This window comes from Bombyx mandarina, chromosome 22, assembly GCF_030267445.1.
Source record: "Bombyx mandarina strain Sakado chromosome 22, ASM3026744v2".
Lineage (NCBI taxonomy): Eukaryota > Metazoa > Arthropoda > Insecta > Lepidoptera > Bombycidae > Bombyx > Bombyx mandarina.
This window is the reverse complement of record NC_143228.1, coordinates 16418234-16432560: the sequence shown is the minus strand read 5'-3', so window position 1 is coordinate 16432560 and position 14327 is coordinate 16418234. Positions and strand designations below refer to the sequence as shown.

The 14327-nt window shown below is 48.1% G+C and overlaps 1 protein-coding gene across 2 annotated transcripts; it reads right to left on the bottom strand.

Annotated features, from left to right (window-relative positions):
• Positions 1-267: 267 nt before the first annotated feature.
• Positions 268-4977, bottom strand: LOC114240194 (uncharacterized). 2 transcript variants are annotated; one of them, XM_089737021.1, is made up of 4 exons: positions 4844-4977; positions 4166-4281; positions 1564-1687; positions 268-992 (listed from the first exon to the last, which is right to left on the bottom strand). In XM_089737021.1, the coding sequence occupies exons 1-4, from the start codon at positions 4868-4870 to the stop codon at positions 336-338; spliced, it is 924 nt and encodes a 307-aa protein (XP_089593147.1). In that variant the 5' UTR covers positions 4871-4977; the 3' UTR covers positions 268-335. The 2 variants fall into 2 exon arrangements, with proteins under 2 accessions (XP_089593147.1, XP_028026468.2); XM_028170667.2 differs by lacking the exon at positions 1564-1687 and adding an exon at positions 1375-1492 and having other exon boundaries at positions 4844-4975.
• Positions 4978-14327: the final 9350 nt, after the last annotated feature.

Genomic DNA, 14327 nt, shown 5'->3' with positions numbered 1-14327 from the left:
TGCAATTATTTTGCGATAGAAATATGCAGGACACTCATATCAGTCTAAGCTCATAAAATGCAATACTGCCTGCGAAGAAACTTTAATAAAATTTTATGTAAAATCCACTACATCTGGAGTCCATCCAACCCAAAACACCAGCACGTACAGTCAGTTACAATACTTTTGAGACTTCTAACTCTTGTCTCGGGATGTAGCATTCACATATTGATGAGCCATCCTTGCAGTAAAAATAGAATAACAAGTAAAACTAGAACCGTAATAAAAACTTTATTAAAATAAATAACTAGAAACTAAAAACATTACACACGTTCACTTAAATATTACTTGTACTATTAATTTGCAACTGGCTGTAAGACATACGCTTGTCCTGTGGCCCTATCAACGACATGTCCCGTCGAGGGTTCAAGGAAAAGTCTTGGCACCGAAGCAGCCGCCGTGGCTTCAGGTGGTTGATGCTGCCTCACCCCAGCACCGCCTTCGTAAGGAACAAAATGAGCCTTAACTTCAGGCTGTCTTTTAGGCTTTTCATTTACATCTTCCTCATCTTTATGACTCACGACCAGAACAACTTGATTTCTGGTTTCCTTCGAATCATTATCCCTCCTTTGCTGTTGATGACGTCTGGGTTTCTTTTGCTCTACATCTGTTCGTTGAGGCGTGTCGTGTTGCTCCGCGGCCTCTTGCGAGATTTCTTTGTTTTTCTCCGGCAACGCGGTAAACTCTCTGCGTTCGACTTTCGCCCGCGGATGGGCACGCTTCGATCGGCTGCTTTCATCGTAGCTCGCCTTCTCCGGGTCATACTCGTCCTTTTCATAAATCGGGCTCTGCTCACTAGGTTCATCATAAGAGTCATGATGCTCATTATCGCCATAGGGACTGTCATCGGAATGATTCTCGTAACCATCGTTATCGTTATTGCCGGAGTGACCTGCGTGGTTCAAATCCCAATAATGTTCCCCGTAGCCCCCTTTTTTATCTCCCCATCGCACCTATGAGATTTTTAATGGAGAATATTAGTCTTAAGAACAAGATTAGTGACAAACGTGTATCACAGTAGAAAAATAAAGTTATTTGCTGAAGAATTAAAGTTAATATAAATGAGTTACAAGAAATAAGAAGAAACGGCAGTACCTACTACAGCTTGAGGAGTTATCAATTAGCATTTGAAATTAAATTTAACAAAAGAATATTACGCAATACATTTAGAAAGTTGCCTTTTGTTAGTAATATAGTCTAGTAAAATAAACAAGAAGAGGCATGCGAGTTTGGAAAGAAGATGGCATTCAAAGAAGATACCTTCAATAAATATGGGTATTGTTAGGTACAATGAAAGTTCTGGCATAAATAATGAATGAAGCATGGTAAGCGTACTTTAGCAGAGAAAAGTCCAGCAGAGGGGCGAGACCTCTCGTGTCGTTCAGTGAAGTGGTGTTCGCTTCCCAACCGGTGCCCCTGATCGAAGTCCTCGGAAGTGGGCAAGTGCCTATACCTTCAGCCAAGCGAAGCGAAGCGGGACAGAGAAAGAAAAATAGATCTCGTTAATTAGTACATAAGGTATACTTTGCCCATGTCCCTGTGGTTCTTAAAGTCTTTCTTCTCGTAACGTTGCTCCCACGTGTTGGGGTCCTCACACACGTGACCGAACTCTATCTTGTATGGACTCAACTGTACTGAGAAAAAATCCCTATAAAGCAAATTTAGACTTTCACTTATTTACAGTTATACTGGTTATTATGTAACTTGCAGTGGAAAGTTTTATTGAAGCTTTGCGGAATGTAAGCGTATGCTAGAATTTAAAACACAATATGAAGCCTGATATTAAATTATGCAAATTATAAATAGGCAAGGATAAATAAAATTCAACCGTTTTTTCTACGCTATTCAACAACCGGCTTTTTCGGTAATTAATAAATAATTGAAAACTCTTTTTCCTAACTTTACAAGAAAAAAATAAGAATACGAAATTAAAATGAAAATCACCTAAGACATAAATAACAAACCTATTTTGAAGTGTCAGTGATTATGGCTCATCTTCGAAAACTATCTATTTACAATGTTGCCAAAATAGTTAGGTTCAAGTTGGCAATAAAAATCAAATCATTGAAAGTGCCTTAATAAATTAAAATAAGAAGTAACGCTATTACCTTAAGCAAAGTCTTCCTCTGATTTTTAATTGCCTACTGTTTCTAATACGCCAATAGTGACAAAACGAACGAAGTGAAAAAAAAAGCCATTACAAACTCAACGCTTGTATGTATGCATTAAAGATTGGTTTTTAAACAGCCAACTTGATGGCAATTGGTTAAATCGCCCATAGATATGGGCAATGTCATAAACACGGTCAGTCTACTGACTATTTTAACTGTCATCTTTTCAATCGTTTGTGTCATTATTGATGTTTTTGTTTGAATGACTGTTTTGAATTTGACTATAGAATTAATGTTCCAAAATAAATGATACAGCTTTCAAAAAAAAAAAAAACAATGCGGCTTTTTAATGTTACGGCGTCTCTAACAAACATTTTGAAGCAACCCTCCATCCAAATTTTATACATACACATATGTTATACATACACATAATTATGTTTAAGTAATATCTCTATCACACTACACCTACCAAGGTTCATCTCTGCACCCCCCTAAGGTAGACTGTCAGAGAATGCCTATGGCATTAAGTCCACCTTTATACTGTATAATATATAAAGTATTTATATATAAAAATGAATTGCTGTTCGTTAGTCTCGCCAAAACTCGAGAACGGCTGAACCGATTTGGCTAATTTTGGTCTTGAATTATTTGTAGAAGTCCAGAGAAAGTTTAAAAGGTAGATAAATATGAAAATGCTCGGAATTAAATGTGATTGATGTGTCCCCCGTCGGACGGATTCCTTTTGTTTGTTTTAAGTTTATTATATACAAAAGTTTGGGTCTTTTATTGATCGATTGAGGCACTACGAAGTATGCCGGGTCAGCTAGTTATAAATAAATAAATTTTACACCCAATCTGAACTTTAAAATGTACGTCATTAAAATTTTAACTTACAGTGCGGACAATAATAATATCGAATATCGATCTGCATATCACAATAGAATCTAATTAGGAGTGAAGGCTGTGTATTCGTTACGAGGCCACTTTCGACTCTTAATCAGCAACTCGATTCGAAAACGAAATAATTCTCGTTTAGATTACAAGTAAATGAACTACAGCTTTCATAATGTTTTGAATTGGGCAAGAAACTATGTACATTTTATGTTAACTAGTGGGCCCCGCAGTAGTCGAAATTCGACTATAATTAATTGGAATTGTAAGTTTGTACACTATTATAATTGTATTTTATACTTCTATAATCACAAATTTCACCAAGGTTACACTATTCAGTATTTAATCTATTGTCAATTTGAACACAGACGTCAAGAACAAAAGTTTGACAATAAATAGTACATATGCATGCGTGTGTGCGTCAAATACATGGTATGTAGTGTGTGTAATGTTTTCTTTATTGATTTAATGCATCTTTTATGCATTATTTAAAAAAAAATTAGCATTGTGCACTTCTTCTCTATTTTCTCTATAAGTGTGGAAAATTTCATACTCCTCCGTCCGCGCAATTTTCGTAAAAAGGGATACAAAGTTTTTGCTTCACGTATTAATATATTTATAGATGACATTACTTAAGTTTTTATATTTTTTATTGCCTATATGGGTGGACGAGCTCACGGCCCACCGGGTGTTAAATAGTAATCGAAGCCCATAGACATCTACAACGTAATACCGCCACCCACCTTGAGGCCTGACTAAGGTCTCACTTTTTACCGTACAACGGCTACCTCGCTATTCAAGCCGAAACGCATTGTTGCTTCCCGGCAGAAATAGGCAGGGCGGTGGTACCTACCCGTGCGGACTCACAAGACGTCCTACCTTTCATCTTCCTTTTCTCTGTCATTCTGTCTGTCATTCTCTTTTCCCTTTCTTGCCGTTTTCTCTCACTCGCATCTTAACGCTCCGTTTCACACTATTTTCATACGTTCCGTTCTTACCAATCCTATATTATGAATCGGTAATCAGTTAAAGGTGTGGCAAGCTTAAAAGCTGTTTTTTATTAACCAAAGCATATTAATGAACGATTGAATACTTGAAATTTTAAATTGAATTTGTGTGCTTACTGAAAAAATTTAGCCTGTGCTTCGACGGTGGCCGGATTGCTGGGTGGAGTCCGAACTGTGACGGCCCTCGCCGGGACCCAGGAACCTTGGAGCACGAAAAAACACCAGAGCCATTTCTGAAATGTGAGCATTTGAACCTTTTTGACAATAAGATCATATCTAAATTTAGCAACGCTCAACGAAATGTTATGATTTTCTAATTTGCAATCGTAAAGTTAAGAGTTGTCCCGTATCGAATAAAATCTTCAAAATTGTTTTTTTTTTTTTTTATTGCCTTTGTAGGCAGACGAGCGTGCGGCCCACCTGATGGTAAGTGGTTACCGTCGCCCATGGACTTCAGCAATGCTAGGAGCAGAGCCAAGCCGCTGCCTACTGTTTCGGAAGTATCTTCTAGCTCTGTTAAAATGTGTTTCATTAAAACACTGCACTAAAGTTTTTTGTTTCATAGATTTTCACAATGGTTTGCCGCGCCGCTTTCTTGTTTGAATTTGATAATAGCATCACAATTTTTACTGTAACTGCAATTAACGATATAGAAAACATTTGACACTACAGAACACAGATAGTTACAATATTTAAAAATAAAATATATTTTTTTTAATTAGGTTAAAGAGCAACACTTAACATTTTGTTTACTCATCACGAAAAGTACTTTAAAAAAAATATCGATATCTTTACCGTTGTTCCCAAAACCCGTGGTGACATCTCGACTGAACGATGGTGTTTCCAAAACGACAGTGACCGTTAGATCATTTATAGACAGCAGGTGATCGTCCAACGTTTTCAGGGGACGTAAACATTTCATTGCAAATGTTGCGTTGTATTTTAACTCACGTATTTTTGCATTGATTAGTTGTAATGAGTTTTTTTTTTTGCTATATGAAGCAAACGATTTTAGTGATGCAATACCCAGCTTTTGTTAATTAAAACAAAAACAAAAAAACACTTTACTCAAATATGATTATATCAGTGAGTGCGGATAGTTCTGATCAATTTAACTTCAAAACTATAATTCTGTCATTTCAAAATAAAAGCTTTTTGTGGTAATAAAGTTGAAATTGAACTTTCTTGTGATGTCTGAATGAGTTCAATCAGAGCGTATCAGAGAGCGTCTAACTATTCAATTCCCGGTGAACGGTTGATTGGATTTAATGAGAGTTTGATTGTCCAAAAGAAGTCTCTCATAGAAAATTATCGTTTCACCCTTTATACCTGAAGACATATGACTCAAAGCTTAAAAGGATGCAATTGTATTAGATGGATACTTAACCCGTCATATCAGGAGAATTTACCAATTAAACCGACGATTCCACCAAGTCTACCAGTAACCAATCCCAAGTAAACCACCAGTGCTAACGTAGAAATAATACTGACTCTAGAAAAATCGATTGCTTATTATTTAGACCGGGAGTGATGTGAAGTCCGGATCCACACGGATGTATTATGACTTTTTTGTTATTGCCTTTGTAGACGATAGAGCATACGGTCTACCCAGTGAGTGGTCACCATCGCTTACCGACATCGGAATTACCAGAGACAAAAACGCCGCATGCTATTCGAAGTATCCATTAATTTTTGGGGAGGCTTAAACGACAAAGGGAAGAACTTCCACCGAGCGGGTGATATTTGCTCGGTAGACCGACGACGGTCCGAATGTTGTTGTTCGGAACTTGTATATATGCGAGCTTAACTTGAAAATGTCGTAAGCGAGATTCAGGCATCTGTCAAATATCTTGTGTTCTGTGGTGGCTACCGCTACAAACTTTTCCAGGTCCAAATACAGTATAAGCTGGACTAGTTAAGCATATGTTCTCGATCCAGTCAGAGCGGCAGAGGAAGTGCTTTTTGAGCAGTGTCTATCTCTTCAATGATTACCATTCCGCCGTCTGTGCAATTAAAATAATAATTTAAGGTTTAGTAGTACGAATCAATGATGAAGAGTTTCTAGTTGGAGTAGGTTAAGATGGTTTTTTGGACTTTTGACGACAGTACGTACTAAACACCGAACATCTGAAAGGATGCGAATGAGATTGATAAAATAGTGGGCCGTGAAGCAGGGTTTTTGCTGACTACGTGATTACGGGTCACCTGTTGGAAGTCTAACATGGTCACGCTTTAGCATTTCATTATGCTCAAACTCTTTGAGATGATTCAAGTTTACTGGTAACAAGAAACTATTGTTACTTTCCAGTATTCGATAAATTAAATAAATTTGGTTGGATGCCCCTGGTGACTTAATTTTAGCGTCTTTCTAGCTCGCTACGCATCAATAGAGTTTTAAAACGAGGCTTCGAAAAACGATTCGTTAAATTTGGGTGAGATTTCGTTAAACGAATCTAATATTAGCATCCTTACAGTTACTATAGATAGATAAGACTTATACATGCCTTACAATATGCTTTAAAACAGAAATGGCAGTGGGCAGGACATATAGCAAGACACGTTGACAAAAGATGGACATTACAGACAACTATGTGGAAAGGACTAAGAGGAAAAAGAAGAAGGGGGCGCCCTAGAAAAAGGTGGATAGAAGATATAAAAGCGATAGCAGGAAGCGATTGGGAAAGGAAAGCCATGGACAAAGTGATTTGAAAGAAGCTGGAGGAGGCCTTTACCCGAGAAGGGGTTCCAATCAATGGTACAGAAGAAAGCAACGTTAGCGAATAAAAGAAAATTAAAGAAATTCTACCCTTTTTTTTTTTTTTTTTGGTCAGGAGGAAATCGCCGGACTTCCGCCCTCCACTGGGGACGGCGGGCGGAGCATGTCGGAGTCGAACCGACTAAAACCTCCTGTCGCTCAACAACCAACGTCCAAACCTCACATGAGACAGAACTCATGAAAAGGCAAAGGGGGGAAAGTGAAGTGTTTAGTGCGGAGCACATCTCTCCCTTCACCCTCCCCCTCGGGACGCCGGACTGGCGGTCTTCGGCGCCACGACCACCAGCCCTCTCGGTCGGCAGGCTATCCGGAGCCCGCCTAGATGGCGCCGGTTAGAGTGAGCTATCCTACGGAATACCCCGCTGGGTCAGAACCAGCGTGGGTCGAGGATAGCCGGCCTTCCATCACCCGGATGCTCTTGCGTAAAACGCGTGCAGAGCAGCTTGCACGACGTCTTCTTAGGTCCCCCTCGCCGGTCCCCAGACCGACATATGAGGGGGACCCGAAACACTTAGAGGGCCAGGGCTTGGGCGATATCCGCCTCCCTGGCCCCCGCTCGACGGCGGCGGGCTTGCGCGTCTCTAACGCGCCCCGCCGCCTCCTTCTGCGAGATGGTGCACTCGCAGAAGTCGAGCATCGCCTTCCACGACTCGTCGTCGCCGAGCATCGATGCCACAACACTCGGCAACGACAAGTCGTTTCCTATTTTTGCGACGAGGACACGGCGCCACCCCTCCCATGCGGGGCAGGCGACGAGCGTATGCTCTGCCGTGTCCAAGTCGCAATCACAATGGTGGCACTCTGCCGTCGGCTCGGCTCTGATCCGGTGCAGGAACTCACCGAAGCAACCATGCCCAGTGAGAACCTGCGTGAGCCGGAAAGTGAGGCGTCCTCTGTCACGATTCACCCAATCCACAAGGACTGGGCGAATCGCCTCGACGGTCCTACGACCAGCCGAAGGATCGGCCAGCCGCCTGGACCATGATTCCAGCACGGACCGCCGAGATTGGGCCCTCCGCGCTCTGACCACACTGGGGCTGGGACGCGCCACGCCCCGGGCACGAAGGTCAGCCCGCCACTGATAGTCAGCGGCGAGCGCCTCCGCTTCCAGAACCCAAGGCGGCGTCCCAGCCAGTACACACGCCGCCTCGAAGGAGATGGTGCGATAACCACGAATGACCCTGACCGCGATGGTGCGTTGCGGCTTTTGCAGCAGCCTCGCCACCCCCACGGCCAGGGACTGGCCCCACACGGGCGCCCCGTATAGGGCCATTGATCGCACCACTCCTGTATAGAGACGGCGCGTCACCTGGTCAGGCCCCCCGATGTTGGGCAGAAGCCGGCTTAACGCGCCGGCCACCCCCAACAAACGAGGGACCAGGTTCTGAAAGTGAGCACGGAAGGTCCAACGACTGTCCAGAATGAGGCCGAGATACTTCAGCTGCACCCCGACCCCGATACGGACGCCTCCAACCACGATATGGGCATCGACAGGTGGCACTCTCCGGGGCCTGTGAAACCACATGGCCTCGGATTTACTGAGCGCCACGTCGAGGCCCAATCTCCTGATTTTGCCGACGACATGCGCCACCCCAGCGGTGGCAAGACGGGCAGACTCAGCAAAACTCCCTCCCCGGGCCACGACCAACGTGTCGTCTGCGTAACAGATTACGCTCAGGCCCGGGAGGAGGGCACCCCTCAGCACCCAGTCATACCCGATATTCCACAAAAGAGGGCCGAGCACCGACCCCTGTGGAACACCGCGCACGACCGGGAACCGGTGCACGATCCCACCGTGTCCGGTACATGTGACCGATCTGTCTTCCAAGTAGGAACCCACCAGCCGGCGAAGGTAGGGGGGCACTCCGTGTCTTTCTAGCGCCGCCCCTATCACGGACCAGGGCAGGGTGTTAAATGCATTGGCGATATCGAGCGACGCCGCCAAAGCCACCCCGCCCCTGGAGATGGCCTCCTCCGAGAGGGCCCGCACGCGAAGGATCGCGTCCACCGTTGAGCGGCCCTCTCGGAAGCCATACTGTTCCGCCGACAGATCGGGTCCCACCCCGACCAGATGCTGGATGATGCGGGCCACCAGAATACGTTCCAGCAGCTTGCCCACCTCATCCAGCAACACGATGGGACGGTACCCGGCGGCAGTATCCGCCGGGCGCCCCTCCTTTCTCAACAGCACGAGTCTGCCCGTCCTCCACGATGAAGGAAACCGTCCCGACTCGAGGCAAGAGTTGTAAAGCCTCAAGAGTCGGTCCCCTAGGGCACCAAGAGCCAAGGCCCAAACCCGGCCATGGACGCTTCGGAGAGAAGTACGCCCCGATCACGACGGTCCCTTCCAGCTGCACCGCGACGAACCCTTGACCCCTGGTCACCATCGCCAGGGGGGGGATCGCCGCGTCTCTTCTTATGACTATGGCCGCCAGGCCGCCGTCGTCCCCAAACCAGCAATCATTTGCTGGGGGAACGAAATACGGCTCGGCGACCACAGCCACATCTATGGACCACTCCGCCATGCTCTGAGACAGCATGTCCTGAGCTCTGGCGGAGTGGTTCAGGTTTCCTTGGAGGAAGCGATAGGTGCGGTCCATTACTGTTGGACCACATCCATCGCCCCCTCCCCTTCACCGCTGCCCCCGCTCTCCGGCACCGGCGCCGCAACGGGGATTACAACGTTGGCCAGTGCTCCTCTGGCCAACCTTCTCTTTTGCCGGCGCTTTGATTTCCGGCGCCGGTTTCGTTCGGTGTTATCACCGGACGGGAAGCACGCCTTGCCTCCCGCCCGGTGGTTTGCCCTGCGCCCGGCCGCAGCGCACAGAGCGCAGTGCGGGGCGGCCGTGCAGGAAGCCGCTTTATGGCCTGGCTGGCCGCAGCGGAAACACAGACCACTGCGGTCAACCGAGCTGGTGCACCTGGCGAGGCCGTGTCCGGTACTAAAGCACCGAAGGCATCGCCAGGCACGCGGTTCTTGGAGACGCACGTGGGCCGCTATCCAGCCCACGCGCAGTCTCCCGGGATCCCCCGTCGATCTTCCCGGCGGAGGAGTGGCTAAGAAGGTGGCCGCCTCCACAGGGCAGCGCGCCCACGCCGACCTGGCCCCGGAGTACCCTGAGCGGAGTTCACCCACGGTCACGCTCTCCGGGGCACATCCACCTTGGGCGGCTATCGCAGCTGCCACCTCCTCCCTGGTGGCGCAATCGTCCAGGCCGGTGATCCTAATCTCAGCCATCCTCACCGGCCTGTGCACGCGCACGTCTTCCTCCGGCAGTGCCAGGCGGAGCGTCGCTACTAGTTTGTCTGCGATGCCAGAACTATTGGCACCGGGACACTCCAGCAGCTTCGCCCCATTGGCGGTATGCCGGAAGCGCAGACCCTCCTCCGCCCCGATTTCTTCCAAATTTACGGCCGCGCGCGCCCGGGCCATCACCTCATCATAGGTGAGGCCCTTTTCGGCGGCGGCCGGCAGCAACGTCACTACGACGGCAGCCGACCGCGCTGCGCGCGGCTTCTTCCTTTCTCTTTTCTTCTTGCTGGCGGCCGGTGCTCTACCCTCGCGAGGAGCAGCCATAGCCACCAGCGGTGTATTTTGAGTTGCATTGATCGGCGCTCGACCCCTTCGGGGAGCTGCCAGAGTTGCTGTCTGTCCCTTTACTCTATTTCCCTTCTTCACCACTTCCGTCCAGCCCTCGTCCATGTTTGACGGAGGAGGAGGAAGGGAACGAGACTGTGGTTGGGATCGCGGAGCACCCGCAGCCCTACTGTTCTGGTTTCGGCCTCCACGCTGTACCACCCTCGCGGAGGGGGTAAAGGCAGAGGTCGGCCGAGTGGGTTGGTCGCGCGGCGCGGCTGCGGCTTTTGGCGCCAGGACGCAGACTCCGGAATCAACCGAGGAGCGGAGCATCTCCTCAAGGCTGGCAAAGTGCTTTCCGACCTCTACTGCCACCGCCCGTGAAATGCAGGCCACCATTTCCTCTTTGCTTGGGAGGGAATTGTTCACCTCCCGCATACCAGCAGCCACGTAGTGTGGACTCTGTGGCCCCACGGCACGCGGGGCCGAAGGAGACGGCTCTGTAGATCTGGGCCGCGGCAGTGCCGGCCACTCGTCCACCATCCTCGCCAGTGGCGAACGGATGTCCTCCGTTTGTGCTGGCGCAGGCCGTTGCACTCCTCTCTGCACGGATGCAGGGGCGGCCGATATCCGGGGAGGCAGCGCAGGCCTTAACTCAACCCTCCGCGGGGGGCGAGAAAGCGCAGACGTAGGTGCTCGAGGAATAGAGGCCACAGGGGTGGGCACTGGCATGGGTGCCGGCACACTCTTCGCGGCCCGCAAGGGCACGTCGGTGTCCATCGCCTCTGCGAGGGGCCCAGAGCGTGTCTGCGCAGGCATTGGCGACAGGGGGGTCCCTCCCCGTAAGGCCGGGGAGTCCCCCGGGATGTTACTCTCCCTGGGGTCAAGCTGCGCGACGAGACCTTTTTTATCCCCTTCCCGGCTCGCCACCAAGTTATACAGCTTAGACATAGTGGGGATCAACCTCGTCTTAACCATAGCGGCTCCTTCTCGAAGCCTTTTTCGGTAGCTGCTGCCTGGCTCGGCGCCCTTGGCAGCCACGGTCGACAGCAGCTTGCCCAGACTCACCAGCGCAAGGTCAAGGTCGCGGAATGTTTCATCCCCGCTAGCCAGGGATGCGGCCGACGTCGATATAGACTCCACCGACGTCGCTGGTGACACCGCGCCCTTCCTCCTTACTGGTGCCCACTGGGGAGCAGGCATCATATCTTCCGACGTGGCAGGCCCCGAAACCACCGGAACCACCTCCTCGACAGCCATCGTCTTTTCCGGCACCTCGATGCTGGAGGATGACGCGCCGCCATCGTCGGAAGTTTGTAATGGGGTCTTCTTTCGCCTCCTCTTTTTCCCCGCCGATGATCTTGTGGGGTTGATCGCACCCGAGTCGCTGGCGAGCGCAGAGCGCATCGAGCCGGCGATCGGGGAACGCCTCGGTTCGACGGGAATTCCGCTGCCCGTCGCACAGCCTCCTTCATCCTGGCAATTGTTGCCCCCCCCAGAATACGTGGGGCAGCGTGCTTCCACTGGGGTGGAAGCACGGAGGGATTCTCCGCCCGACTCGCGGGCGGTACCCTCCTGGGGTACTAACTTTACACAATTGGCCATATTCATGTGTTCCTTTTTTATTAACCAGGGGTTTGGTCCCCTGGGATCAATGACATCCTCGGGACTGGAAACCCTCCAGCCATACATCCCATCGCCGGGTGTCGAGCTTGGGATTGGGGCATTTTTGAAGAGGTTTGCATCCTCGTGGCTCCGACCAGTAAAGGCAGGAGCCCCCGTTCTCCATGACTGGGGTTTACGGTTTGGCCGGCGGTGGCCGAAGCCTGTCCGCCGCCCACAGCGCAGTGCGGGGCCACGCCGGCGAGCCGGTACCTCCCATATCTGGAAGGCTTTCCCCTGTAGCCGAAGCCGGGGACATGGCAACCCGCAGCCGGAAGACACAAAAGTGCTGCCGGCTCATCAGGCTCCCGAGAGCCAACCCCTCATCCTCAGAATAACACCCTTTGGCGGTGCAAAGGGCGTGGGGAGAGGGTCCCTCGCTCTCTCTCAAGGCAGCCCCCGCGGAACGCAAAAGCGGCCAAGGAGAGCTGGGTGCAGTTCTCTTGGTCGCGGCGTCCACACAGATTCCTCTGCACGCGATTTTAGGGACGCACGCTTAAGCCCCACCGCCACGACAAGGCGGAACTACGTTCGGTGGGGACCCTAGTATATTGAAGTCGTCGTGGCCTAAAGGATAAGACGTCCGGTGCATTCGTGTTGAAGCGATGCACCGGTGTTCGAATCCCGCAGGCGGGTACCAATTTTTCTAATGAAATATGTACTCAACAAATGTTCACGATTGACTTCCACGGTGAAGGAATAACATCGTGTAATAAAAATCAAACCCGCAAAATTATAATTTGCGTAATTACTGGTGGTAGGACCTCTTGTGAGTCCGCGCGGATAGGTACCACCGCCCTGCTTATTTCTGCCGTGAAGCAGTAATGCGTTTCGGTTTGAAGGGTGGGGTAGCCGTTGTAACTATACTGAGACTTTAGAACTTGTATCTCAAGGTGGGTGGCGCGTCTACGTTGTAGATGTCTATGGGCTCCAGTAACCACTTAACATCAGGTGGGCTGTGAGCTCGTCCACCCATCTAGGCAATAAAAAAAAAAAAAAAAAAAAAAATTTAGATATTGAATTGCATGTAATAACGTTATCATTATGGATTGGAAATAAACGGGCTTTATTATTATTATTATTATTATTACAGTTACTAAAGCACAATAGAGGGATCTTGTGTCTCTACAATGACATAGAGGGGTCAAAGGTTTCGACTGCTCATTTACGCCACAAAAAAATGACAAAAAAAATAGCTTTTTTACAAGGCGTAAATAATCTTCCGTTCCACCCAAAATTTAAAAGGTTGTTAAAACCAGTAAACACTAAAACGAGAATGAGAATGTTGAGCTTAAGACATAGGATTAAAGTCGAAATTGCTTTAACACATTTATTGCTTTCGATGGCAGACGACTAGATATCACGACAACGTACAATGGTAAGTGGTTACAATCATTTATGAATTTTGGCAACATTATGGCTACAGTCAAGCCGGTAGGTAGTACCGAAAAGAACTATTTATCATACTTCGTTTGAAGTAATAAAGGTGAAAGCACGCAATGGTCCAGGTAGGTTGTATTAACTGTCCTCTGCGAGCTGTTAGGGGATAATGGGAATGGCAGAATCATCTCTTATTATCCACACAACACTCCCCACGGAACTAAAGGTATCTTACAGTACAAATGGTTCCAGGCTGTGAGATCAAGATTGTCCATAGTTCATTGTCAACTATACAACTTACCGTAATACTATCTGTATAATAATATCCTGCCCTGTGTCATTCACGAAAACAATAGATAGGATATCGAAAACCAACTGTGCATCTTTGCAGCGTGTCCTACTACCGTTTTTACTGGGTGGTAGGACCTCTTGTGAGTCCGCGCGGGTAGATACCACCGCCCTGCCTATTTCTGCCGTGAAGCAGTAATGCGTTTCGATTTGAAGGGCGGGGCAGCCGTTGTTCTGTTAAAAGTGAGACCTTAAAACTCATGTCTCAAGGTAATGGCGGCATTTACGTTGTAGATGTCTATGGGCTCCGGTAATCAATTAACCGGTAACCAGGTGGGTCGTGAGCTCGTCCACCCATCTAAGCAAAAAATAAAAATATCAGTATCTGACCCGAACTTCGGAAACCATCTAAGACTTTGAGACGCCGTGAGCTAGATCCCAACAACAATTCCATCTTGAAATGTAGTCGACCATAATTCGCACCAATTTAATGTTTTTGCTTGTACAACATTTAATTAATTCCTTTCAATAAGATTTCAGAAAACCATTTTGTAATTATTACTGAAAGATCGATCGGACTTATATTTTTTTTATAT

Coding starts and splice junctions, on each gene's coding strand:
- LOC114240194 (XM_089737021.1), bottom strand. CDS start 4,870: ATGTCACCACGGGTTTTGGGAACAACG. Junction 4,282..4,843: donor CACGGGTTTTGGGAACAACG/GTAAAGATATCG, acceptor CTCACATTTCAG/AAATGGCTCTGGTGTTTTTT. Junction 993..1,563: donor ACCACAGGGACATGGGCAAA/GTATACCTTATG, acceptor AAAATCTCATAG/GTGCGATGGGGAGATAAAAA.